This window comes from Podarcis filfolensis (assembly GCF_964270895.1).
Source record: "Podarcis filfolensis genome assembly, chromosome: 9".
Classification (NCBI taxonomy): Eukaryota; Metazoa; Chordata; class Lepidosauria; order Squamata; family Lacertidae; genus Podarcis; species Podarcis filfolensis.
Genome location: NC_139610.1, coordinates 77,134,111 through 77,161,498, shown reverse-complemented (window position 1 = coordinate 77,161,498; position 27,388 = coordinate 77,134,111). Strand labels below are relative to the sequence as shown.

The window sequence follows — 27,388 nt, the reverse complement described above, 5'->3', positions numbered from 1 at the left end:
TATCTCACTTTTCCCACCAAGGAGCTCAAAGCGGCACACATGGTTCCCCTCACCCCATTTGACCTCACACAACAACCCTGCGAGGTTGGGTTGGTGACTCACAACCCAATGCACGTCAAGGCCGAGCGGGTATTCGAATCCTGGTCGCCTGGTGCTCTAACCACTACACAACACTGCTATAATTCTGTTATTAGCATGGTGTAGGGATTAACGGCAAACACACTGGCATGTTTGTGGTCCTGTTCTTCAAGGAGCATTCACACAACTGCCTCTTCCGAAACAGAATCATTCCCTCCTGGGGGTTTTGGCACCACACGCCGTCCCCGGCCCTGAACTCTGGATTGGCAGCCGCCTCCTGTTATCAGATTCCTGGCTCCAAAGTCCAGCCAGCAACGGCCAAGGCAGCTCCAGTATAAAGCAGGGATAACCCGGGCTTGGATTTGCACGACCTAAAGTGCAGCCGCAATGCAGATGCAAAGAGCATGGACTCCAGATGGCAACGGAAGCAAAACTCAACGGTTTATTGAGATATAATGCAAAATACGGACGCAGCCGAGAGTGAGATGTGTAGGTCATGGGGGCCCATCGAAGAAGCACCGTAGGATAAGCCACGCAGTGAGAATTCAAGAGTAACAACAAAGGAACCAGTACAAAAACCAGTACAAAAACGGAGGAACCAGTACAAAAACACCAGCAATATTTAAAGGAGAAGGATTGACAAAACAACGGTATTAAATCTCCTTCAGTTTAAAAGCACTCCAAGTTCCCCCCTCTGTTCTAACTGCACAGTGTTAAGTTGCAGCTGTTACATGGTGGGACAAAGGGTCATTTTTTAATATTTATTGCATTTTATATCCCGTCTTCCCTCCGCAGAGCTCAAGGTGGCCTGCACCCTCCTCCCCATCCCATACTATCCTTACAACAACCCCGTGAGGTAGGTCAGGCGGAGGGTTGGTGACTGGCCCCCAAGGTCACCCAGTGAGGCTCAAGGCAGAGTAGTGAATGGAACCCAGGTCTCCAGGGTCACAGTTTGATGCTCTAACCGCTACACCGCACTGCCTCTCCGTCCCTGAAAGTGCAGGTGGAAAGGAAGGAGCCGGGGAGCCCAGGGAGGCTGAGCCTCCCCAGAAATGAACACGAAGGGAAAGGGAAAAGGGTGAAGGCACACAGGGCAGGATATTTTCACGCAGCGGCCGTTATGTATTAACTTGGGACTGACCCCAGAAGCGGAACTTCCGTGGGCTCCCTGCTTGTGCTCAGAATTGCTCAGGCAAGGTAAAATTCTTTGCAGCAGGATTCTTCCTTTTGTGATGTTGCATCAGAATCTTTCTCATGGGAGTCTTTTAAGCAGAGCTTGGATGTCCGCCTGCCAGGGATCCTTGAGCTGAGATTCCTGCATTACAGGGCTAGATGCCCCTCGGGGGCCCCTTCCGTATAAATTTTTTATTAAATTTTCTGTTTCACAATTTAAAATACTCATTTTTCACCCTCAATATATCAACGACTTCTTCTCTTTCCATGGTTCATTTTACATATCCTAAATCCCTGCATATTTTACAAAAACTATGCCATTCAGTATTCCATTCCTGCATCCGTCAAACTTGTTTACCCTGTTGAATTTATCTTAACGCTGCCAGCGTTTTCAGCTGGACACAATCATTATTTCCCATATACAGTGGTGCCTCGCAAGACGAAATTAATCCGTTCCGCGAGTCTCTTCGTCTTGCGAAGCGCACGGCTATTAGGGGCTTAGCGGCTATTAGGGGCTTAGCGGCTATTAACGGCTTAGCGGCTTTAAGAAAACAAGGGAACAAAGGAACAAAGGAAACAAACTCACAAGACGTTTCATCTTGCGAAGCAAGCCCATAGGGAAAATCGTCTAGCGAAGTGACGCAAAAACCGAAAAACCCTTTCGTCTTGCGCGTTTTTCGTTTTGCGAGGCATTCGTCTTGCGGGGCACCACTGTATTTGATAAACGTTTCCCAAACTTTGTATGTTCTTCTTCGTCTCTTATTATGTTAAGTCTGCAAGTTGTGCATAATCTGTCAAGTTAAGCTGCCATTGTTCTTTGGTTGGGACCTTGCTCTTTTTCCATTTTTGGGCTATCGAAACACGGGCTGCAGTAGTGGCATACATAAATAACCTTTTTTGACCCCTGGGAATGTCAGTCTGAATTATCTCCAACAGGAAGGACTCTGTTTTTTTGGCAAAAGTACTTTTAAACATTTTTTTCAATTCATTATGGATCATTTCCCAATACTCTTTTACCCTTGAACAAGTCCACCATGTATGAAAGAACGTTCGCCTCTTTGCATTTCCAGCATTTATCTGATTCAGTCTTATACATCTTGGCAAGTCTAAGGTAAAGGTAAAGGGACCCCTGACCATTAGGACCAGTCGTGGCCGACTCTGGGGTTGCGGCGCTCATCTCGCTTTACTGGCCGAGGGAGCTGGCGTACAGCTTCCAGGTCATGTGGCCAGCAGGACTAAGCCGCTTCTGGCGAACCAGAGCAGCACACGGAAATGCCGTTTACCTTCCCGCCGGAGTGGTACCTATTGATCTACTTGCACTTTGACGTGCTTTCGAACTGCTAGGTTGGCAGGAGCAGGGACTGAGCAACGGGAGCTCATTCCGTCGTAGGGATTTGAACCACCGACCTTCTGATCGGCAAGTCCTAGGCTCTGTGGTTTAACCCACAGCGCCACCCGCGTCCCTTGGGGGTAAAGCCTACTTGGGGGTAAATTCCAACCCTATAATTCCATGAGTCTTCTGGCATCTTTGATCTTTGGCTGCCCTGCTCTCTACAGCCTCTTGCCAAGTGCAATGTTGTTTCCTGCAAGCACCGAGGCCTCACTCTGGCCCTCACTTCATCTCAGCTGACCCCTTGCAAGGGACCTTGTCCCCCCCCGGCTCTGCTGGTGTTTGCTGGGCACAAAGATGGCGCTTGTATTCTGCAAACGTAACACTCACTTTGCGCTCTGAGCCTCGGCGCAAGGGGGCACCCCATTGCAGGCTGAACGGGGCAGAGACTTTCACCTCCACAGGACGAGCAGGTCCAGGCATTCACGGCGGACCCTCCTGAGCAGCTGGTCATGGTCTCCCCGGGTAACGTCCGGGCAGCCTTGCAAGTCCAGGTGTCCGAGCTGATTCTCCGAAGACAGCAGCAGGTGGGCGGTTTGGGCAGACACCTGGCTGTGGGTCAGGGAGACCTTGCGCAGGTGTGCCAGGGGGGTGCCAGGGGTCTCCAGTGCCTTCTGAAACAGCCCGTCCAAGGGGAAAGGCACGTGGATCAGCTCCAGGGTTTCCAGGCACGGGGAATTCCTAAGCAGAGACAGGAGGGTGGCGCTCAGCACCGTGGAGTGTGGAGAAGGCAGAGGAGCGTCGGACGCGGCCAAGATAAGCCGACAGGCACGAAGTTGAGGGAATTTGTTGAGGGGAAGGAGGCCGACGTTCAAGCCTCCGTCGCCATTTGCAAGCGGTTCCCAGTGCCAGCCGGGCAGCTGCGGGGCGCAGAGGGAGGCGCTGAGCTCCCGGAGGTTCGGGCAGCGGCTCAGAAGGGTGGGGAAGCAGAGAGGTTCTTCGAGGGAGAAGCCCTCCAGCGAGAGGGTCTGGAGCTGGCTGCCCTGGGCGGCGGCCAGGGGCAGCAGCTCCCCCAGGTGCCTGCTCCCCTGGCAGCTCAGCGTCAGGTGGGCAAGGCCGTGCCAGGACAGCAGGGGGCTTTGGCCCTTGCCAGGGCCGTCTTCGAGGATCACTGTGGCCCTCGCCACGTGGGGGCACGCAGCACAGATGGCAGGCAAGGAGTCCTCGCTCACCTCCAGCATCTCCTGGAGGCGCAGCGTGAGCTTGGCACTCCCCTCGCCTGTGAGGGAGGGTGCCCTGTGCCGCCGCGCCAGCTCCTCCAGGGAGGGAAACTCCGGGGGGATCTGGGCCCCGCCAAACTCCTGGTGGTGGACCAAGCACACGGCGTCCGGGACGAGGCTGCTGGCCAGGGACTTCAGGCTGGGCAGTGCCAGCAGCAGGAACACCAGGGCCCAGAGGAGGTCCTGGCTGGAGGCGCTGGGTTCAAGGTCCGACGCTGCCAGCACCTGCAAGGCCGGGCAGCAGAGGACGCCCGCGATGGGGTCGTAGGCTAGGTGCAGGAGGGAGGCCCCGGTCAGCCGGGCGCAGGCAGAGATGTCCAGTTCGCGCAGCCGCTGGCAGGAGGAGCCGACAGCCGAGAGGACGGCTGTGTTGCACTGCGTCCCTGAGAGGTTCAGCTTCGTGAGGCCGGAAAGGATTTCCGCCAGGTCAACCAGGGAGTCGGCGGGGATCCGGCTGCAGCCGCGGAGATCCAGGGAGGACAGGTTCTGCCTCGGGAAAAGGAGCGAGAATGAGAGTAGGACGGAGGGCAAAGGATCCTGGGACGCCAGGAATTATAGGGGCAGAACTACCAAAACCATATAGAAACTTATTCCTGAATGTTACTCGCCCCAAAATGGAAAGAAGCAGAAGTCCCAGCAAAGGAAGAATGGATACAAAAACTTATGGGATATGCAGAAATGGCAAAACTTACCAGAAGAATAAGAAATCAACAAACTTTTTACAAAAGAACGGAAATGGTTTATTGAACATTTACAGATAAGAATATTGGCAGGATTATTGTAATAACCTGCAGTTTGATAAGAGTATATACATAAAGTAGATGAACAAATTAAGTTAATTTAGATATGCAGAAAATATTAAAAATAAAGTTAAGGAACTGCAGAAAGGGGGGAAGGAAGTAAAGTTTTAAAATGCTAAAATGATTGTAAATTTAGTGAAATGTATAAACCTGAAAAGCATAATTTTTTTTAAAGGATCCTGGGACACCATAATTGCGTGGCCAGGCTGCCAGCAGAGCAAATTTATTGTTATTACTGTGTTGGTCTGAATATATGCCACACCCGAATATAACCTGCACCTTTAAAGTTCAAGAGGGGAAAAGAAGAAAAGACAATACCCGAATATAAGCCACTCCATTAAAATTCTGCAGGAACTCACACCCGTTTTGTTTTACCGTATGTCTGTTTCAACAGCGATATTGTGAAAGCCTGTTTTTGTAAGGTCGCAAATTTAAGCTGCACTAACTTTTCATGGTTGGAATTTGGAAAAAAGTGAGGCTTATATTCAGGCCAATACGGTATTATTATTATTATTATTATTACTATTATTATTATTATTATTATTATTATTATTATTATTATTACTACTACTGCTACTACTACCCAGCCAGTCTGGGCAGCTGCCAACAGATTTAAAACATAATAAAATATAATCGTCTATTAAACATTAAAAGCTTCCCTATACAGGGCTGCCTTCAGATGTCTCTTAAAAGTTCTCTGCCTCCTTGCATGGGAGGGCATTCTATGGCCCCGATCCGAGCGCATCGTGCCTGAGCAAAGCCACATGGCAGGAGGCCAGGGAGAGGAAGCAGCGTCTCGGAAAACGTGCCTCCCTGAGGGATCTCCGTCCTGGCACAGCGCCCCCTGCGCCCCCCTTACCTTGCAGCGCACGGTGATGATGTCCGCGATGGCCTTGGTGACCAGCTTTGGGCAGGTGCTGAGGCTCAGCTGCGTCAGGTGCGGCACCAGGAGCAGGTGCAGCATGGGGCGGGTCAGGCGCCCGCTCTGCCCCATCAGCTGGAGCAGCTCCTGGACGACAGAGCCAGCTGGGGAAGGGGGAGGAGAGACCCAGGGTGTTAATCTGCGATGGTGCCAAGAGCCAAGGATCTGGAGTGCGCTTATCCCTCACCCCACTGTGTGCTCACAACGACAACAGTACAGTGGATGCTCGGGTTGCGAACGTGATCCATGCGGGATGCACGTTCGCGACTCACAGCGTTCGCAACCTGCAGCAGCACATCTGCACACGCGCGGGTTGCAATTCAGGGCTTCTGCACATGCACAAAGTGCGATTCAGCGCTTCTGCGCACGCACAACTGCTGAAACCCGGAAGTAACCCATTCCAGTACTTCCAGGTTTTGGTGGTCCGCAGCCCGAAAAAGTGCAACCTGAAGCATCTGTAACCTGAGGTATGACTGTAATTGATTACTTATAGCTCGCCCACCTGCCTGGGTTTCTCCAGCCACTCTGGGCGGCTTCCAGCCCTAAGACTGCCGGCCGGCTGCCAATATGGGAGGCAAGACTTCAAGCAGTGCTGCTGCCCGCTGGGGGCTCCTGGGCGCTGCCCCCTTCCCCACCCACTCACCCAGCTCGCTGAAGGGCCCCATGATGTAGCGGAAGTGGTATTCGTCCAGGTATTTGTCGGCGTAATCCTTGAGCCAGAGGCAGCTCATGTTCCCGGCCACATTCTCCAGGCAGAGCCTCTGCAGCGCCTGCACCTCTTTCCGCCTGGGCATGGAGCTCCTGGAAGAAAAGAAGGAGGAGGAGAGGCGTTGGCAAGGGACGGGCGGGCAGGCGGGCAGTTCCTCCCCTCCCCTGCTCCCAGTCAGGGTGGAGCTGCTCCCTTGGCAGGGTGACAGGCCCCACGGGTGGGGTGTGAGGTCACGCCGTGATGTCATGCCGGTGTGACGTCACTCACGCCCTCCTGCCCTTTGGCTCTCCTCGTCCACAGGGGCACTTTCTTTTTTCCTCTTTCCAAATCCTTTATTATTTTATTCACATAATATACATTCTTTACAACAAACAACTCCAAAATAAATTCATATGTAACAAAACCATAAGTCTCATGTTTTCCTTTACACTGATCTCCTCTCTCATACCTTTACTTGATGTTTCTTGCTGCTTTCTGATTTCCTTATAGAATCTTTACAAAAATTCAAATCTCTTAAATCCTATACCATTCTTTAACAATTTCAATTAATCCCTTCACCTCCCTCCCCCACAGCCCAGTACTTCCCTCCACCCGTGTACCTGCTATTATTTTTGTTATTGTTGCATTATTCACTTTATTTGATATTCCATCCTTAATACATTTACTATCCTATCTCCTTGCACCTTTTAAACTTTTGCACAGGGGCACTTTCGTTTCTCTCGAGCTCTGGGCCGCCTTCCGACAGCCGCATGCGCATGCGTGTGTGTGGGGGGGGATTTCATGAATGAGTTCCTCCTTTATGAATCATTGGCCAACTCGGAATGAGGCGCGGTCCAAATCTCTGGTTTGGCCTGGGAAGGAGAGCGGCCCTGGGGGGACGGGACAGACTCTCCTCTCCCCATGCAGACCCCCCACCGCCCAGGATCATCACCATCATTTTATTTACAGTGGTTCCTCGGGTTAAGTACTTAATTTGTTCCGGAGGTCCGTTCTTAACCTGAAACTGTTCTTAACCTGAAGCACCACTTTAGCTAATAAATAAATAATAATAATAATAATAATAATAATAATAATTTATTATTTGTTCCCCAGCCACTCTGGGCGGCTTTCTGCTGCTGCGCGATTTCTGTTCCCATTCTGAAGCAAAGTTCTTAACCCGAGGTACTATTTCTGGTTTAGCAGAGTCTGTAACCTGAAGGACCACTGTATTTATACCTCACCCAGCCCAGCCACTCTGGGCGGCTTAAATAATAAATTATTATTATCAAGTTATTATTATCAAATGAAGCAGTATTCAACAATCCATTGGAATCCAGTAGTAAACAGTAAAATTAAACACCCGCAAATCCTAAAGAGTTTACACTGATCAGTTACAATGACAGGATCCCCGGGGGGGAGAGAAAGCGGGAGCTTCGGGGCAGAAGGGGGATCCTGGCGGGCTTGTCCCGGGCGGGGCGGGGAAGGGGGCGCCGATCGGGACCGGGAACAAGAGAGCAGAGCTGTCCACGTTTCCCTTTTCTCACGAGGAATCCTATTCGGAATAATAATAATAATAATAATAATCAGGGAATAAGGGAATTTCCCTTCAAAAAAGGGACACGTTGGCAGCTATGCAAGAGAGCTGGTCCCGATCCGAGGCTGGAGCTCTTACCCTGGCGCCGGATCCCTCCTGCCTGCCTGCCTGCCGCCCTCCTTCCCGGGAGCCCAAAGGATCGAGTCCCTCTTCCTCCTCCTCCTCCCGCCCACGCGGCCGCGGAAGAGAGAGGCCCCGCCCCTCGCCGGGCGGAACTCGCCTCGGCCCCGCCCCTTGGCTTCGCCGGCCCCGGGTGCGCCTGCGCGGGTCCCAGGGGGCCTTCTGGGCGGGGAGCTGCCCGGCGCGGCGCCTGCCGTGGGAAGTGGAGGGAGTCGCCGGCGGGGCGGGGCGGGCGGCGGCGAGAGGGCAGCCCGGGCGGGGGCCTTGCTGACAGGGCGGAGGAGGCCGGCGCGGCGGAGAGAGGAGGGAGCCGGTGAGTGGGGGGGGGGAAGGGGGGGAAGGGGGGTCCTGAGGAGACAGGCCCAAGCCGGGGGGGGCGAGGGGCGGGGGCAGCAAAGAAGGAGTCGGTGGGAAGCTGACGGGGAGGCGGGAAGCCGGGGGGGGCACACCGGGGCTCAACCCCCCCCCCCCATAATTATGACCTCTGTACATTTATGTAGAACAGGGAAGGCCCAACTCGGCCCTCCCGACCTTGGGGGACTACAACTCCCATCATCCCTGTCCTGTTAGCTAGGGATAATAATATGATGATGATGATGATAATAATAATAAAAACCAACTTTTATTTGTATCCCGGCCCGGAAGGGGAAGGGACCAGGGCTCAACCCCCCCCCCCCCAATAATTATGACCTCTTTACATTTATTTAGAACAGGAATGGTCCAACCTGGACCTCCCCATGTTTGGGGACTGCAGCTCCCATCATCCCTGACCACCTGGCCTGTTAGCTGGGGATAAAAACAAAAAGAAGAATAAGAATGATAAACTTTTATTTGTATCCCGGCCGGGAAGCGGTGGGGGGAGGCGGGAAACCGGTGGTGAGGACCAGGGCTCAAACCTCCCCCCCCCCATAATTACCACCTCTTTACATTTATTTGGAACAGGGATGGCCCAACTTGGCCCTCCAGCTGTTTTAGGACTACAACTCTCATCATCCCTGACCACTGGTTCTGCCTGCTAGGGATAACAATAATAAATATGATATCATCATCACCATCATCATCAACGACTCCCATCATCCCTGACCACCGGTCCTGTTAGCTGGGGATGATAATGATAATAAGAATAGTAATATTAAACTTTTATTTGTATCCTGGCCGGGAAGTGGAAGGGGGAGGGACCAGGGCTCAACCCCCCCCCCCCAAATAATTATGGCCTCTTTACATTTATGTAGAACAGAGATGGCCCAACTTGGCCCTCCCGACCTTGGGGGACTACAACTCCCATCATCCCTGACCACTGGTCCTGCTAGCTAGGAATAATGATGATGATAATGATAATAATAAAAAAACCAACTTTTGTTTGTATCCCGGCCAGGAAGCGGAGGGGGGAGGCACAATGCCGGTGGGGGGTCCTGTTAGCTGGGGATGATAATGATAATAAGAATAGTAATATTAAACTTTTATTTGTATCCTGGCCGGGAAGTGGAAGGGGAAGGGACCAGGGCTCAACCCCCCCCCCAATAATTATGACCTCTTTACATTTATTTAGAACAGGGATGGTCCAACCTGGACCTCCCCATGTTTGGGGACTGCAGCTCCCATCATCCCTGACCACCTGGCCTGTTAGCTGGGGATAAAAACAAAAAGAAGAATAAGAATGATAAACTTTTATTTGTATCCTGGCCGGGAAGCGGGGGGGGGGACCCGGGCTCAACCTCCCCCCCCCCATAATTACCACCTCTTTACATTTATTTGGAACAGGGATGGCCCAGCTTGGCCCTCCAGATGTTTTGGGACTACAACTCCCATCATCCCTGACCACCTGTCCTGTTAGCTAGGGATAACAATAATAATGATGATGATGATGATGATAATAATAATAATAATAAACCAACACAAATTTTATTTGTATCCTGGATAATAATATAATAAGAATAAGAATAATAAACTTTTATTTGTATCCTGGCTGGGAAGCAGGGGGGGGACCGGGCCTCGACCCCCTCCCAATAATTATTACGTTTTTACATTTATTTGGAACAGGGATGGCCCAACTTGGCCCTCCAGATGTTTTAGGACTACAACTCTCATCATCCCTGACCACTGGTCTTGTTAGCTAGGGATAATAATAATAATTATAAACTTTTATTTGTATCCCAGCCGGGAAGCGGAGGGGGGAGGCGGGAAACCGGTGGTGAGGACCTGGGCTCAAACCGCCCCCCCCAATAATTATTACCTTTTTAACATTTATTTATAACAGGGATGTCCCAACTCGGCCCTCCCCATGTTTGGGGACTACAATCCCATCATCCCTGACCACTGGTCCTGCTAGCTGGGGATAATAAACAACAACAACAATAAACATTTTTTTGTATCCCAGCCGGGAAGCGGAGGGGGGAGGCACGATTTTTTACCTTTTTTACAATTATTACCTTTTTACATTTATTTAAAACAGGGAAGGCCAAACTTGGCCCTCCCCATGTTTAGGGACTACAACTCCCATCATCCCTGACCACCTGTCCTGCTAGCTAGGGATAATAATAATGATGATGATAATAAATAATTTTTATTTGTATCCCAGCCGAGACCGGGCTCAGGGTGGCTAACTTCAAATATAAACACTGATATAAAATCAAACAATAATTAAATCACCTCTTCAAAACAAATCAGGATAGAATTAAAATCTGAATTAGATGGCTTTCTGCCCGATTTGGGTGTTTAAAAAAGTACGATGTGGAAGCTGTAATTTTGTAGCTGTGACACTTTAGGAGCCAATAGAGATAATATGCTGGTCACATTAAAAGGCCCTGCTTCGGTAGTTAAGTATCTTCTCCAGATGCTAACAATACTTTAAAAAGTCAAAAAGCTGTTTTTATGTGGCTTGAAAACTGTCTTCAGGTACTTTATTTGCTTTTTATCTGTTGAATGCTTATGGCTGGAGGGGTCCCAAAACAGCTGGAGGGCCGAGTTTGGCCCACACTGATTTAAAATACGTGATAAAATGAAGGACCCCAACGTAAATTGGAAAAGGTACAAATGCTATGAGGTAAAATTGGAATTATAAAAAACCCTGAGGCAGGATGGAGGGAAGTCGACAGCTCGCATGAGCAAATAAGGAAAGAGTTCCATAAAGATGTATTTAATATTATAAAATGGAAAACCTAATAAATATATTATTTTAAAAAATCAACCCCCCCCCCCCGCCCAACTCAACAGGGCCATCAAGGCATCTCGGTGGGGACGGCCTTCCCCCATGAAGACGGGCTTTTTGGTTTAAGGAAATGCGGGGAAGGCCAGGGGGTGGGCAATAGAAATTTATGAAGGGATGCAGAGCAGGAAGAAAGTGGACCTGCCGGGAAAGCTTTCCTTCTCTCGAACTCGAGGGCATCCGAGAAAGTGATTCAGGACAGGGAGACAAAAGTCCTCCTTCACACAGCGCAGCCTGGAGCTACGGAACTCCTTCCCACAAGAGGCAGGGGCCACAGTGCTGGATTTACATATAAGCTAAACAAGCCATAGCTCTCTTTGGGCCCCCCCAAAAAATTGAAGGAAAAGAAAATGTATTTCACTATTAATATACTTCTTCTTAATTATATTTCAGTTCAACAATTACTTTGATTAAATACATATTTTGTGATGTGCAAATTCATAAATTACCCTATAGCATCTATTCAACACAAAAAACTGCAGCAATTTGTTGTGGACAAAGGACTGCTGGACATAGAAAGGGTCCCATTACCTTCAGTAGCTGAGGGCCTCATCAAACCTCAATCCGGCCCTTGCGGGGGGTAATAAAAATAATAATAATAATAACAATTTATTATTTATACCCCACCCATCTGGCTGGCCTTAGAAGAGGACTGGACCAATTCCCAGAGGGCTCTTGAGGGCAACTTTCTTCTTGGTGTCATTCTGGCTCACTGGAGCCAATGGATCTAGCCTGCATTCAGAACCCATTTCCTACTGCCTCTCTTTCCTGAGGTTCCTGCAGACCTTTCACTGCAGCCTCTTCCTTTCAAGCCCCACTTGCTACATGGGGAGGAAATCTTGGGCTGCAGGCTTCGCTTCACTCACCATTTCCTCCTTCCCGGTGGGCCTGTTGACCTTCAAGCAGTCTGGGCTCCGACAGGAGATGTTTGCATTGCGGGCTGGACTTGGGTGTTTCTCCCCATGCTTCAGTGTGATGACAGAATCTATGCAGGCGGAACAAAATTAGAATGATGAAACACATCCCTGGGGGGGAAGATCTGATTTTTAAAGACTACCACTTGTGTCTGCAACGTCTTAGCTCATTTGCTCTATTCTTAACATTTTAAAGGTGGGTGTTTGTTTGGATGGCAGGTTTTGTTGCACACCCCCCCCTCCCCAAGTGCTAGTTTCCGGCCCTCAATTTTTAACTGAACAGTCAAGCAAACTCTTCCCTCACATTTTTTGTCAGCACATGATAGTCTTCGAACACCCTGCTCAAAGAACTCTATTCAAAACTGGGGAGTCTAAAGAATTACGGGGTGTTGGAAAGAGGCAGATTCCACCAAGGGTGACTTTTTTCTTGATTGAAACAAAACAAAAAAAATTCCTTCCAGTAGCACTTTAGAGACCAACTAAGTTTGTTATTGGTATGAGCTTTCGTGTGCATGCACACTTCTTCAGATACACTCATTCTTCAGATACACATTCATTTTCTTGATGAATGGGTGTGATGTCAGTGAACAGGCTTTTTGGGCCAAAGGCTTTTCTTTTGGCAGCAGATCAGCTAGTATGACAAAGACGCAGGCGACTGAGCTTTCACTGGGAGGCTGCTAGCATCTGCTGTGCAGCGACAAGTCAGCAATTGTAGGACCTGCTTCACGTGATAGAGGGCAACCTGTCCTGTGTACTTTGAAGTTTTCCTTCTGCAGCTCCACCCAGTTGTTCTACACAGAGAAGCTGTGTGCCAAATACGTCCTGTGGCTCATAGAGGCAGAATACTACAAGGAGGCGCTTAGAAACTATTGTCTGTTCCTTGATTATTGTCATTTGCTCTACGCGGGGCTGCCCATGAAGCTGACCCAGAAACTCCAGCGGGTGCAGAATGCCGCGGCAAGGCTCCTTATGGGGTCCTCACCACGGGATCACATTCATCCAGTGCTTTACCAACTGCACTGGCTCCTGGTGGAGTACAGGGGCAGGTTTAAGGTGCTGGTTTTAACCTTTAAAGCCCTATCATCCCTACAGGACCCCCTGTCTGGTATGCCCCATGGAGGGCCTTACGATCCGCCAACAATAACATCTTGGAGGTCCCGGGCCTCAAGGAGGTTAGACTGGCCTCGACCAGAGCCAGGGCCTTCTCGGCCCTGGCCCCAGTCGGGTGGAACGCTCTGTCCCAAGAGACCAGGGCCCTGCGGGACTTGACATCTTTCCGCACGGCCTGCAAGACAGAGCTGTTCCACAAGGCCTTTGGCCGGGGCCCAGTCTGACCCCCCTCCTTTTATAAGACCCTGCATATAAGTGGCCTCTCTATTGCTTCTTGCTGGCTCATACAAATAGCTGAGCCTGGTGAGTACTTAAGGTCCCTAACCCTATAGTTATAATTTGTGGGTAGCCATCTGAGTTTATTTTGATTTTAATCCGATTTAAAGCTGTATTTCAGTTGATTGCTGAATTTATATTTTAATGTATTATATATTTTGATGTTAGCCACCCTGGGTGGGGAGGGCAGGATATAAATAAAATTTATTATTATTATTATTACTTCCTTGCTGGCCCCTGCAGGAATTGTGCAGTGTGGGCCAAGAGTGCTGCATCTTTGCAGGGACCTGCCTGCTTCTTTCAGTGGACTAGGATGACTTCTTTGAACTCTTAGGACCTTCGTGGCATGACTGCGACTGAGCAGCTGACATGATGGGGATGGCTTGAAGCTGCTGGTTGGGAGAGCTCACCTGGAGCGGCTTCCCTCTGGTAGTAACATGGGCTGCTGCTGGCTGGGTTCTGCTGCTGCTCCTGATCCTCTAGTGAGATCTGGACCAAAAGAGGAGAAAATGCTCCCTAATGGGAATCATGTCTGGAGGACCACATCTTCCTCCCCTCCCTCTGCCTGCTGCTGCTGACTAAGGGGAGGTTGATTTCATGATCCACGACAGGCTTCCCCTTGGGGCACCTGAGAGCCAGTGGGCTGTAGTGGCTAGTGCACTGGACTAGGACCGGGGAGACCAGAGTTTGAATGCGCACTCAGCCATGATGCTCCCTGGGCAACACTGGACCAGTCACTGGCTCTCAGGCTAACCCACCTCATGGCATTGTTATGGGCATTGAATGAGGAGGGGGAGACCCACCTATGCCACGTTGAACTCCCTGAGGGAATGGTGAGATAGAAATGTAATAAATGGATAACGTTTCGGCTTCTGTTGGAAACGGGATCTTGGAATAGAAGGAACCTTGTGATCAGGTTCAGAAAGGCTCTTCTCTTGAGCGTCTCTGAAATAGAGGTAGTTGCGACATTTGCTCCTGAGCATCTCATGCTTACAGGGCGATGGAGCCAGCTTGTTAAATCAGATGGGGGGAAATAGTATTTCCTGTGGTTTGTGAAAGCTGCTTGGGCCAAACAGTAGAAGGCAAAGCATGATGGACTGATGGAAGGAAACAGAAGTTTAATTCCAATATATGGGCCTAATACTGACGAACAAGAGAACCGCTATATCTCATGAGAATACCAAAGAGAGCAGCAGTTTAAGTAAGAGATTTTGAACTCTGAAGAATAGAAGTAGTGTGATCAAGTACTCCTAGAGCAGCTTTTGACCTCCATTCCAGCACACGTCTCACCTGCTGCCCTGCTATCTGATAGTCAGGTGAAAGGGGCTGGCTGTGGAATGATGGGGTGGTGGGTGACGCATTCAGATGAATATGATCGTGAACTTGAAATAGACTAACCTCCTTGTTACCAGAGACGAGCATCCTCAGATCCTTGGTGTGTTGCTATGGTTACGCCTTCAGTGAAGTGTTCCAGATATATTGATTTGCAGCTTTGGTTGCTCCAGTTTAAGCTGCAAAAGAAGAAGAAGAAGAAAAGACATGAGAGAGCATTTGGACGGGCGTCAGGGGGCATCTCTTTGAATAGCCCCTTTTCTGTGCTCCTGAAGGCGCTGCAGCCTCACTCCCTTGGCAGAGCTGCTCCAGCTACTGCTGAAATGGTAAAATGGTGCAGTTTGTCAGTGCGCAAATGCGCACAGCTTGACTCAGCAGGGTCCTAGTGCCAAGTGGATCACGGTTCTCCTTGGGTGAGGAGTTTGGACCAGGAGCCAGGAGCCGGGAGCCCTGCTCCTGGGGATTCAGGGGCAGTGTCCTCAGTTGCTGCTTTCGTTCGTTTGGGAGAGGATGACCTGGTGGAAACTCATACTTCAGTGGTTATTATTTATTTTGAATATTTATAGGCAGCTAAACGTTACTGAATATTACAGTGTATAAAACAACAATAAAAATACAATAAATAAAAAGAGAAAAGAGAGTTTTTTTCCAAAGGAAAACTGGATAGTGCCAACAAGTCAATTCATCCTTCTAGAAAAAACAGGGGTTCTTTTTTCTTTTAAGCCTCTGACAAGATGTGTGCTGTGCTGGAGCCTAACTTCAGTGGACAGCATCTTCCATAATGCAGGTGCCACTGGGCTGCCATAAGATGACTGCAGTGAACCGGCAGCTAAAAGGGGGGCAAGGCGAATCTGGGATATCCTGTCTCAAGCGTTTAGGGCACCATGCACTGAGACCTTAAATTTGGCCTGGTAGCCTATTGACGGCCAGTGCTGTTCCCTGAGGAATAGTATCCTGGATAGGCAGACAGCAGCCTCTGCCCCAAGCCCTGCTGCCGCATCATGCGCTAGCAACAGTTTCCCCATCAAACATAAGGGCAGTCCCACATCAGCCCCTTGCAAGATTCTGGGTAGGATGCCACTCTCAGTAATGCACGCCTGGCCAGCTCCTTCCTCAACAGTCGAGTTGTGGGGAAGGAAAGTCTTATTCAGTAATAGCACCACCCAGCTAGGGAGCAAGGGGGAAGAGGAACCAGGCACCTGCAGCAGGAGAGACAATAATAATAATAATAATAATAATAATAATAATAATAATAATAAAAATACCGTAATTTATTATTTATACCCCACCCATCTGGCTGGGTTTCCCCAGCCACTCTGGGCTGCTTCCAACTGAATATTAAAAACAATACAGAATCAAACATTAAAAACTTCCCTAAACATGGCTGCTTTCAGATTTCTTCTAAAAGTCAGATAGTTGTTTATTTCCTTGACATCTGATGGAAGGGTGTTCCACAGGGCGGGTGCCACTACCAAAAAGGCCCTCTGCCTGGTTCCCTGTAACCTCACTTCTCGCAGGGAAGGAACCACCAGAAGGCCCTCGGAGCTGGACTCTGGTGTCCAGGGTGGAGACGCTCCTTCAGGTATACTGGACCGAGGCCGTTTAGGGCTTTCAAGGTCAGCACCAACACTTTGAATTGTGCTTGGAAACGTACTGAGAACAGCATACGAGCCACGTAATGTCCACCTCTTCCCTTGTTGCCCTTCTGTGAATATGACAGAGTAGGGAACGGAGGGCTGCTTGAGGTCCACCTGGGCCCTAAGATGCCCCTGTGCAAGGCTGCCTTTTTTCCTAAATCAAATTGCTGTCCTTGTGATCCCAGTTCTGTGCAGCTGCATCGCCCAGCCTCAGAGGCAGCTGACTGATAGTCGTTTGGACCTTCAACCTTTTTTGATATATGACCCAAGTGCCTTCTGAGGCTTTAGTATTCTATTTCTGCTCCCCGTTTCCACCCGGTAGGCTGCATGGCAGAATGGAGATTCGAACTCTGCTCTTCCAGTTCCTAGTGTGGCAGCAGTTAAGTCCTCTTCCAAACTGGAGACTGCAGATCCCTTTCCTGTGTGCAGGCTGTAAATACCACCAGTCAAGGAATCCCTTGGATACTTAACTGTGTAGCTCAGCTTTAATGGGGATTGGATGAAATTCATGGACTACAATACCAAGGGAAGGTCTACCAAGCTTGCGCGCTGAGCACACTGCTTTATGGAAGTGAGTCAGGGGCAACTTATACCTGCCAGGAGCGACGCCTCAGTGCCTTCCATGTGCGCTGCAACAGGAAGATTTTGGGCATCACATGGCAGATGGTCTCAAACAAAGATGTGCTCTCCCCAGCGCACATTCCCAGCATGTTTGCATTCCTGCCTCAGCGACATCTACGCTGGCTTGGTCATGCCCGCAGAATGGAAGATGGCAGGATCCCCAAGGGCGTGATCTACGGGGAGCTGGTTCCAGGCACCAGACAGCATTGGAAGACCAGCTCTGCATTACAAAGATGTCTGCAAATGTGACATGAATGCTGGCAACATCAAACCTGCCGTGTGGGAATCCCTTGTAGACAATCACAGGGCCTGGAGACAGAGAGTCGGGTCTTGCATCCACAGCAGTGACCAGAGGAGAAATGGCCGCTGGGAGGAGCCCAGAGAGAAGAAACGCCCTGGCGCATCTGCAGCAGCACAACTGGATGCTTTTCTCTGCCCCGGATGCAACAAAACATGTCTCTCCTGTATCGGTCTCTGCAGCCACAGCAGGCACTGCAACCTGCCAACAGTTTGACTTCACTCTCAAAGGCACACTCCCTCCATTGCCTGCCAAGATGGACAGGTGCCAAAAACAACATGGAGGACAGGTTTATCAGTAGCTACTGGTCACAGAGGATTGTGTACTTCCTTGGGGACCAGGGACAGCCTGCCAGGGAATACCAGCTGCTGAGGAACATGAGCATGAGAGCTGGTGCGCTCATGCGCTGCTTGTGGGCGTCCCACCCGGGCATCTGGTTGGCATCTGTGGGAAAGAGGATCCTGGCTTTGGGCTCAGCCAGCTCTTCTTAATTTCTTAACTGCTTTGTCTCTGTGAGGGTTGGGCAGTGAGTTTAATTTTTCTGTAGGCGAAGGACTGTCTGCTTGCGCATTTGTCAGTGTGGCAGCACTTGCGCTCCGGAACTCACTGCCTGTGGACATGAGGCAGGTGCCCTTTGTGGTTCCAGGTGGCTCCTGCTGAAAACTCTTCTGTTTCAGCAAACCAGAAACGAAGACATGATTTAGTTGTTTACATTTATTTTAAAGTTATATTGAGTGTTATCTTTGTTTCTAATGATGATGATTTTATGTTTTTTAATTGCTTTATGGATTTTTAGCTTTGTTTTATCAATAATTCTATCTGAGCATTACTTGGGGTGTTATTTATTATGCAGTTTATAACTTTTCTAAATAATAAATCAATTGTTTTATTTGTAGAAGATAAGATTCATCTGTCTGTTTAAAGCAGAAAGAAGAACCATTTTTTTTTGCCCAAATCAGTTCAAAGGAAAGAAGGGAAAGCTGGACAATGACAACCGTTGATTCAATCTGAATCAGCTCTCAGCTACAACCCCAAGGTCTCGTTCCTGGTTAGTCAATGCCAGTTCAGGCTCCATGAGTGTATATGTGAAATTAAGATTTTTTACCCTGGCATGCATCATTTTGTGCTTGCAAAACATCCCTTATGTTTTACTGGTGGCATGTGTGAATGTTTGGGTGGGGGTGAGGGACTGCAGCTCAGTGACTGATCAGGTGCTTTGCATGCAGAAGGTATCAGTAATAAAATTTAATATTATTAAGGCCCCAGGTTCCGTCCTTGACATCCCCAGTAGAAAGTATCAGAGAGCAGCAGGTAATGGAGAAGGCTTTCCCTCTCTGCCTCTCAGAGAGCTGCAGCCAATCTGAAGAGACCCTATTGGGCTAGATGGTCAAATAAGGCAGAGCTTTCTAGGCTAGTACAAAACAACAGAGATTTTTTAAACAGCCGAGTCATAAAGGTACTGTGTTGGCCCATAAGTATGTGTCAGGGCAATACCTTTATAAAGTTTATCAAAATGTCACAAAATAGTGTGCAAGCTTTTGTGTTCCCCAGAACTCTTCATCAAGCTACAATAGATGATAAGTGGGGAAGGGCGGCTGTGGAGAGAAAGACTGACGTTCAAGCCATCCCTGTCTCCGCTGGGTAAGAATTTTAAGATGGAGTGAGGGAGGAGGTAGCAGACATTCAAAGGAGACCGTTTAGGTGCTTTGCGGGTTTTGGTTGCAACCACGTCTGATGGCATTTCATGCTTTGGTGTTTTCTTCTTTCTGTAGCATTCAGAATGTTAACGACAAGACTTTATATAAATATACTGTACAGTACAGTCATACCTCGGGTTACAGCCGCTTCAGGTTGCTTTTTTTTGGGTTATGGACCGCCGAAACCTGGAAGTACTGGAACGGGTTACTTCCGGGTTTCGGCGGTCGCGCATATGCAGAAGCGCTAAATTGCGATTTGCACATGCTCAGAAGTGCCAAATCGCAACCTGCGCATGCGCAGATGTGGGTTGCGGATGCTGCGGGTTGCGAATGTGCATCCCACACGGATCACGTTTGCAACCCGAGCGTCCACTGTAGATGAAAGGATGGAATTTGCAAGATTTTGACAAAGACTGGGTTGAGAGTAAAGAGATGGGGAATGTGGTGTCGGAGAAAGTATGAATTGGGAGCCATTTATTATTATTATTATTATTAATAACAACAATAATAAAAATAGCAACACTGACCTCACCGTCAGCTTCAGCCCAAGACATTTTGGCCCCTGAGGTGAACCCCAAAATGCTCCCCCCATTGGCGAGGGAAGGAGAGCTGAGTAAAGATCCGCTTCAGGAGCAAGGTGGTGGGGATAAAGATCTACCTCAGAATCTGCTGCCCCTGTGGATCCTGCCGCCCGAGGTGATCACCTCCCCTTGCCCCTGCATGGGCCGGCCCTCCTCACAGTTCTTCTTTGTTGTGCTTATGTAATCATTTCATGTGGAGAGGGAAATAAATCACATGAGTCGATTGTCAGAGTCTATGGGCATGTATGATGGATGGACGTTTCTGTAGACATTGTGGTTGCCTCCCAGAGTAACCTCAGGTGCATTCTTATGTTAAGTACTGCAGGGGAAACTACCACATTGATTTTATCAGCTCAAGATGTTCTAAAATATCACCTTGTGTCATAAAAGATTATTGAATCGCTTCCTGCTCAAGTGTGCTGTTGAGCTATTAAGAGGAATTGCCAGTGTGCCCATTTCCCACACAAAGTCCCAAGGATGCCCTGCGCCTAGTCCCTCCTTTTCCTCACCCCTTATAGGGGGCATTGCGTGAATCTGAGGCCTTGGGGTTACTTCTGGACCTGAGAACTCTTTGAAGTTTGTCGTTTTGAACAGGGGTGCTGATCAGACCAGTCATCATTCAGGTTAATTGATAAATAAGTCTCCACGTGATCAATTGGGCAGCAGATTTGAAAGCAGCCACAAGAACAACAATGGTTATTTTTAACAGGCAAAGTTGGCACCACCCAGTAAGAGGCATTTGCTCCCGCTCTGACACGTGAGAGGGGAGAGTCTTCTTAAGGCAGTGCTGACACTTAGGGGCATAATCTTAAAAACAAAATGGTTGCCTATTCATTTGTAATAATTATATGCAGATTTAATCCATCCATAGGCTGCACTCCTGTGCAAAGGAAACCTGCAAGTCAGCTGAGTTCCCCTGCCAGGTGCCCGTCTTGTTCACAGCATCAGCTCTCCAGCGTTTTGAGCAGGAATCTTTCCCAGCAACTGAAGGGCTTTAGCTTGGTGGCTGAGCTTCGGAAGGTCCCAGGCTTCACCCAGAGCCCCTCCAGGTCGGGCTGGGAATGGCATCCTATTCAAAACCCTGGAGAGCCGGTCAGCATTGTACTGTATTTCCTGACACAGTATAAGGCAGCTATCTGAGTTCCTGGAGACGAAACGGAGACCTTCTGGCATCCAAAGCATGGGCTCTGCCACTGGGCAACAATTGTCCCTACCCCCCTCTCCTCAGCTGCTTCTCAGGTGGTGCTGACACGGCTGAGCAGGGAATGGTTTGTTTGGTTTATGGATTTATTGGCCAGCAGTAGGTATGGAAGAGTCAGGTGGTAGCAGAGGAGCACTGCTCAGGGATGGTTCAGGAGCCGAGCTGGCGGTGAGAAACTATTCCACGCACCAGGAGCAGCCTGGCAGAAGGCCTGGAGGTGGAACTAGAGGAGGCGGCAGCAAAGGAGACCGAGAGGAGCAGCAGCCTAAGTATAGAGCAGTGTTTTTTAGAAACCGCTGCCTTCTTTTGGAAGCACATCCTGAAGTTCTCATCAGCAATAATGAATCCGAGCCCTTGCTTCTAAACAGGATATTTTAAAGAGGACCCTCACTAAGGCAGAAGTCAGGCCTGGTGGAATGTGTTTGCAGTTCACCTAATGGAGCCCTGAGACGCTTTGCACGACCAGTTTCAGAGGACACTGGCTCCTTAGGATGTTAGCAGCAGATGGAATCTGGTCCTGCCAGAATCTCCAGTTACTACCTGCTGCCTCCCTCTCCCAGGTAGCTCTGGATGTCATGAGACAGATGGTCTAGGGGAAGGAGACTGATGGATTTCGGAGCAAGTCGTGGTTAACTCTTGAGCTGCCTGCCCCTCACCTTCCGCCCTGTGTGGCTGTGTCAGGCAATGGAGCAGTTGAGATGGGTCTTCGTTGCCATCGGATGGAGAGCCTTGGCTAGCAGGGCGGCTGCTGCTGCTGCTGGCTACTCTTCTCTGCTTTCCCTCCTGTTACTCTCTTTCCACTTCAGCAGGAAAAAAGGCCCAGGAGAGGTGGCCTAAATGCACTTCTGGGAGCCAGCGATGGGGAGGGGGTGCGCATGGGTGATCAGGACAGGCAGAGCTCCAAGTGGTATACCTGAGGGCGCGTTTTGTGTCACGTAGGGCTGTTGCCCAGACTATTCCAGACAGAGAGGACCAAAGTGGAGCTCAGCCTGTGACTTGCATCTGGGCTGGTGGGTGCTTCTGGTGTGCTGTGCGACCTTCGCCTCACCAAGCGTCTTGCTCTTCCTTTCTGAGAGCAGAACGGTCTAGCATTAGGACCCAGTGGGCTGACAGAATCTGTGACAAGAGTCTGGAGCAGCACTGCAGAGTGAGTCTCCATCAGCTGGGCTGGATTTTTGTGTGTTGGAGGCTTAAAGACGCCTCTCTGTCAGCAAAAGGGCTCTTTCCTCCCCGTGTGGCTGGAGGGAGAGGGTGGCTCAGGGCGTGGGCATGGAAGCCGCCTCTGCAACATAGGAAGGAGCAGGATCCTCCCTGGTGAGCCCCCTGCCATGAGCTGAGAGCAGCCTTTCCAGAGATAATTAAAGCTGGGAGGAAAAACATCAGCATGGCCCAGACCAAGAGGCACACGTACAGCCGGGTAAGTGACACATGGGCAGCCATTGGCCGCTCCACGCCTGGGCTGCGCTCTGTGCCCCTGTAGGTACAGTATCTCTAGATGCAATCTGTTGCGAGGGGAGTCTGCAGATGGTCTGGATGGGGAGAAAGAGAGAGAGAGAGAGAGTGTTTCCTTTGCCGGTTCCCTGCCATGAATTGTGCCTCCATGCCATATATGTTAAGGAAAGCTGTGTTGTTGGCTGAATTTCCCTGCTAGCCAAGCCCTTTCGATGGAGATGGGCCGCTGTTATTTCCTGGTAATTGCTGCTGATACTGTAAGGAGGTGTCAGCTGAGCCTCTGGTGATGGTGAGTTTCCCCAGGGCTCAAATGCAAAGCTTCTGGGCTCATTTCCCCTTCTCCCCCCCTCCCCACCCCGGCAACCACTTGCTCCCACCTGCACCCCCTCCTTTATCCTCCCCCCCCACTCCTTTCCGGATGGTCTTTGAGAGCCCCCTCTTCCACCATATTGCAGTTTGGGCATCAGCTGCAGACTCCGCAGCAGAACTCGGAACCAGCCTCACAATGGGGCCTTTCTCTGGAGTTTTTTTCCCTTTGTCATTTTGTTCTTGTTCTCTTTCCGCACCCACCCTGCCCTGCCCGACCCCCAGGGAGGGCTGAAGTGACACATAAGATGTGGGGCTGGTCAGGCAGTGCGTTTGAGCATCCTTGCTGCTGGGCCAAGAGCCTGGTGTTGCTTAAGGTACTTTGGGAGTGCTGAGTGGCCACCTTTGTGTCTTCCTTCACCTTTGCAAGCCCTGGAAGGAGAGGAGGCTGTCGGTGGCTCCCCTGGAAGGAAGCATGTGCAATTCCCAGGGAGGCCTTTCTTGCCGCTGCTTCTCGTTGGTTCTTCGTTGGAACATAGGAAACTGCCTTATACCAAGTCTGACCGCTGGTCCGTCAGCCCCAGCACTGACTGACAGCAGGGGCTCTCCAGGGTTTCAGGCAGGGAGCCTTTCCAGCCCTGCCCAGAGAAATGCCTTTGGAGATTGAGCCTTGGACCTCCTGCATGCAAGGCAGATGTTCAGCCTTTCAGCTGTGGCCCTTCACTGGCGTCCAGGCCGCTTTGTCCCTCTGCTCCTCTGCAGTCACCCTGGCTAGTTTCCGTGGAGGCCCCAAAGCGGGTGGAAGGCGTTGTCTTTGGTGCTCAGCTGACAGGCGGGAGTGCAAAATGTTTGCCCTCCAGGCTCTGGTGTCTGAGAAGTGAGCTTGTGGTTCTGCAGGGGTTTGTTCCTTGCCTTCCCCTGTCCTTCCTCTTCCATCTCTGAAAGGGGCTGGCAGGGACTGAAGTTTCATGTTGGCTGCCTCTTGAGCAGGGCAGTCGGTCAGGAGGCCTCTGGGTCTGATGCGCTGAGGGTGCTGTTGCGTTCTTTCAAGCACAGCCTCTGGGGGATGTATCAGCTGCCTGGGCTGTGATTTTTATAGTCTTCCGGGTTTGGAATCCTCTCCTGCCCCCATAAGCCCAAACTGGGTCAGTCTCTTGCCAGAGACAAGGCCCATTGTGGGCCTATTAAAAGGAAAAGCCTTCACTTGCGTGTTCCATGCCTTGCCACGGTGGTCCCCTCTTAAGCATCTGCAGGACTTGATGCCGGCTGGTTGGGGAAGGGTCTTAGTGCAGTGCTAGAACATATGTTTGAGTGCAGGGGTCCAGGGATCAATCCCCAGCATTCCCAGACTCCTGCCTGAGATCCTGGAGAGCTTTTGTCATTCCGTGCAGATGGTGCTGAACTCAATGGACACGAGACCTAACTCGGTACCCTATGTTGGTCTTGCATCGAACGTGCCTTGCTAGTGGTTGCAGAATGTGGCTTGGCTTGCTGGCTCGAGTGGTCTGCAGCAGCAGCAGCAGCAGCTGCTGTTTCCTTCTCCGCAGAGCTGCACCAGCTCTCTGGTTTTAAGTTGTACCAGGATTGGTGGCTGCACTTTGGGATACGGGAGGAGGGGGCAGGCAGTTTAGACTTTCTGGCTCTTCTGCATTCTTTGGCTGACATGGAAAATAGTTTTCCTGTGGGCTTTCAGTTTTGCGCTCCTCCCTTGAGGGCTGGGCCCTCTTTGTTCTGCTCCTTGGAGCCTCCCTGCACCCGTCACCTTGTCCTTCCTTTCGCACTGCCTTGCTCCCCTTTTCTAAAACCCAGGCCAAGCGCATGTCAGGGGCAGCCCGGTCCTTGAGCAGAGCGAGGGCTCCTACCAGACAGACACCAGCTCTGGCTGGTTCGCTTTTTCGTTTGAGAGCAAGATCATCTGTGCCGCTCCGATCGCCTTTGATGAGACAGCAGCCACCCCCATTCTGTCACTGGGTGACAAGTCAGTTATTAATCCTTGAGTAATCTCCTCCTTTGGTGAGGAGGGAAGATGGCAGCTCTCTGGTATTACATGGCTGTTGATAATGAGGCTTAGTGCAAAGGGAGCTTTGCTGCTTCTCCTCCTCCTTCCAGATGAGTCTGTCCATGACTTAAATTGGAGGCGGGAGATGCTTCAATCCTGCACCCTTGGCTCTTCTTGTTGGAGGGGTGGGTGGGTGGCAGGGCAGGCTGTGGGGCTGAAGGCCTTCCTCAGACTATGGATTTGTACTTCAAAGAGACTCTTGGAGGAGGCCTCAAATAGCCTTCTCCTTGGTGTTTGAGCTGTTGTGGTGTCAGAAGCTAACTCCAGTTTCTGGGAGTGAGGAAGAAGGAAGCCTGTGATAATGAACCAACACTGCAGCTACAGCACATTACCTTCAAGCAAAGCAGGCGACGCTCAATTGGTGTGGAAGATAGTTATTTTTCACAGTCTTCCGTGAGAATGAACTTTAGTGGCAGAAGCTGAAGCCTGCGTGTTTCAGAAATACTAATGTGATTTGCATGTTTGGGGAAGTGTCTGCATTGACAGCCCTAGAGAACGAACCCCGCTCTGAAGTGGAGAAGGCAGGGAGCTTCTCAGCCAAGGACAGGCACTCGCTGTGAGTCAAGCATCAGGATTTTGCCAAGAGAAGGTCAGAATCTTCCAGATTTCAGTTTCACAGAGCGACACGGGAGTCCCACTCATTTTTATGTATTTATAGAAGGACTTTCTGTCTTTTTCACAAGGGTTCAGTTGCCTTGAACACTTGTGGAAAAAGCTAGGGTGAGATTAAAAATATATATTAAAAATGCAAGAAGCTTAAATCCCTCTGAAAGTTAAATAGCAAGTATGGCAGCATAAAACATGTTATAGAGGACTTTTGGGGGGAAAGGAGCTGTTGGTGCAACTTAGGTTGTACTGAATTTCTTTCGTTAATAATCTTTATATATGGAGTTTCTATTGTATTTTTGTACCTGATTTTCATTTGTCATGTTTTTCTTTGAGAGATTATCATGTTTTTCTGTTAATCATGCTGCTTTAAATATAGCTGCTTATTGCATTTGTACCTATAGTGCTTGCAATGTCCTGTTTATTAATGATGGGTTGTAAACTGAAGCGGCATAGAGATGATTTAAATAAAAATAAATAGCTTTCTGCCATCTGCCCAAAGGCTGTTGTGAACAAGTGAGCTTGAGAGAGGTGCCTAAAAAGCCCAGGAGGGAGAGCCCTGAACATACCTCCTCCAGGAGCTCATTCCTTTAAACCAGGGCAACCAGTGAGAAGACTCTGTTCATTGAAAACATGAGTGTAACTTGCCAGGTAGAGGGGACCTAGAGCCCAAGCTGGGGTCCTGGCTGTTCCTTTCTAAATTCCACCCACCCTTCTGTGAACAGGCAGGCTGGTGATGGGTTCTCTGGCTCATCTGAGGGATGCTGCTCTGATTCTGTGGTAGGTGGCAGGTCCTGTGATTGGCAGTTCTGTTGAACCCCTCTCTCATTCCCACTGCTGGAGGGCACCTTATTGTATCCACTGCCACGTGCTTTGTGGCATCCTTGTGTTTTCTCTAGACATGTTATTGTGGGTTCCCGAATTGAGTTCCCTACCTCCTGTGCAGTTCATGGTGCCTGGCCTCCTAATACACCTGCGTAATTTCTGGGGCATCTTCAGACAAGCTGATAGAGTATAACAGCTTGTTCACCCTACCATGCATCTCTTCAAGTTGGGCAGATGCTAGGATTGTTGTTGTTTAGTCGTTTAGTCGTGTCCGCCTCTTCGTGACCCCCTGGACCAGAGCACGCCAGGCCCTCCTGTCTTCCACTGCCTCCCGCAGTTTGGTCAGACTCATGCTGGTAGCTTCAAGAACACTGTCCCACCATCTCGTCCTCTGTCGTCCCCTTCTCCTTGTGCCCTCCATCTTTCCCAGCATCAGGGTCTTTTCCAGGGAGTCTTCTCTTCTCATGAGGTGGCCAAAGTACTGGAGCCTCAGCTTCAGGATCTGTCCTTCCAGTGAGCACTGGCGAAGGGGCCTGAATAACTCAGAGAAGCTATGAGCTCTGCCGTGCAGGGCCACCCAAGATGGACAGGTCATAGTGGAGAGTTTTGACCAAACGTGATCCACCTGGAGCAGGAACCGGCAAGCCACTCCAGTATCCCTGCCAAGAAAACTCCATGGGCAAAGACAACAGGCATGCTAGGATTACCTCATCCAAAATGATACCTGAATAATATTCCCCAAGGAGGTCCAAATCATTTTGTCCATCTGAATGTGGAAGTGGGCTTCCTCCATCTCTCCTCGCCTTGCACTCGCTTTGCTGGGCTGCCTTGAGGGTTTTTCTCTCTAGCAAGCCCAGCTCTCTTGGTTTTCCTCCTTCCTTCTGGATTATCCTCCTTTCTGGATCTTGCTTGTTTTCTGGTGCTACTAGTGGCTGGTGGAGTAAAAGGCATCCTTGTGAGAGAGCTGCAAAAGCTGCTCTTCAGTCGTGTTCCCAGGATCCTCCTCTGGCCCCATTGGGCAGAAGCTGCTCCCTGTTATTCCAGGAGCCCCACAGCCCACTGGCAAAAGCAGCAGCCATAGTTTGCTGGCTCGCTCCTGTTTCTCACAGGCACAGCTGCTTCTGCAGAGCTCAGATATTTTACTTTTGTTTGTCTCCTGAGCTGTATTCTGCCAAAATGTATTGCTCATTTTGTTATTAATTACTTTTCAATTTAAAATCTTCAAGGGGGCTTGTAATAAAATACAGTTATCATAGAACTGTAGTGCTGGAAGGCACCCCAGG

At 49.9% G+C, this 27,388-nt stretch overlaps 3 protein-coding genes across 21 annotated transcripts in view; 1 reads left to right on the top strand and 2 right to left on the bottom strand.

Annotated features, from left to right (window-relative positions):
• WDR54 (WD repeat domain 54) overlaps nucleotides 1–27,388 on the bottom strand; it is a 285,494-nt gene that overhangs the window by 51,450 nt on the left and 206,656 nt on the right. The gene's annotated exons all lie outside the window — the stretch shown is intronic.
• On the bottom strand, nucleotides 2,017–12,179 carry LOC310742251 (uncharacterized protein). 2 transcript variants are annotated; one of them, XM_083571431.1, is made up of 4 exons: nucleotides 12,057–12,179; nucleotides 6,227–6,384; nucleotides 5,521–5,687; nucleotides 2,017–4,347 (listed from the first exon to the last, which is right to left on the bottom strand). In XM_083571431.1, exons 2-4 carry the CDS (start codon nucleotides 6,375–6,377, stop codon nucleotides 3,034–3,036), a joined length of 1,632 nt encoding a protein of 543 aa, XP_083427557.1. In that variant the 5' UTR covers nucleotides 6,378–6,384; nucleotides 12,057–12,179; the 3' UTR covers nucleotides 2,017–3,033. The 2 variants fall into 2 exon arrangements, with proteins under 2 accessions (XP_083427557.1, XP_083427556.1); XM_083571430.1 differs by lacking the exon at nucleotides 12,057–12,179 and adding an exon at nucleotides 10,219–10,244.
• Nucleotides 8,172–27,388, top strand: part of DCTN1 (dynactin subunit 1) — a 72,495-nt gene continuing 53,278 nt past the window's right edge. For 7 of the 18 annotated variants that reach the window (XM_083631634.1, XM_083631631.1, XM_083631630.1 and 4 more), the window contains exon 1: nucleotides 21,999–22,274. In XM_083631634.1, the coding sequence (XP_083487760.1) occupies nucleotides 22,242–22,274 (33 nt within the window). In that variant the 5' untranslated portion in view covers nucleotides 21,999–22,241. Of the gene's footprint in view, nucleotides 8,299–18,279; nucleotides 18,427–21,980; nucleotides 22,275–22,412; nucleotides 22,599–27,388 lie in introns of those variants that run through there. The other 11 variants (XM_083631625.1, XM_083631624.1, XM_083631623.1 and 8 more) reach the window with 5 other exon arrangements.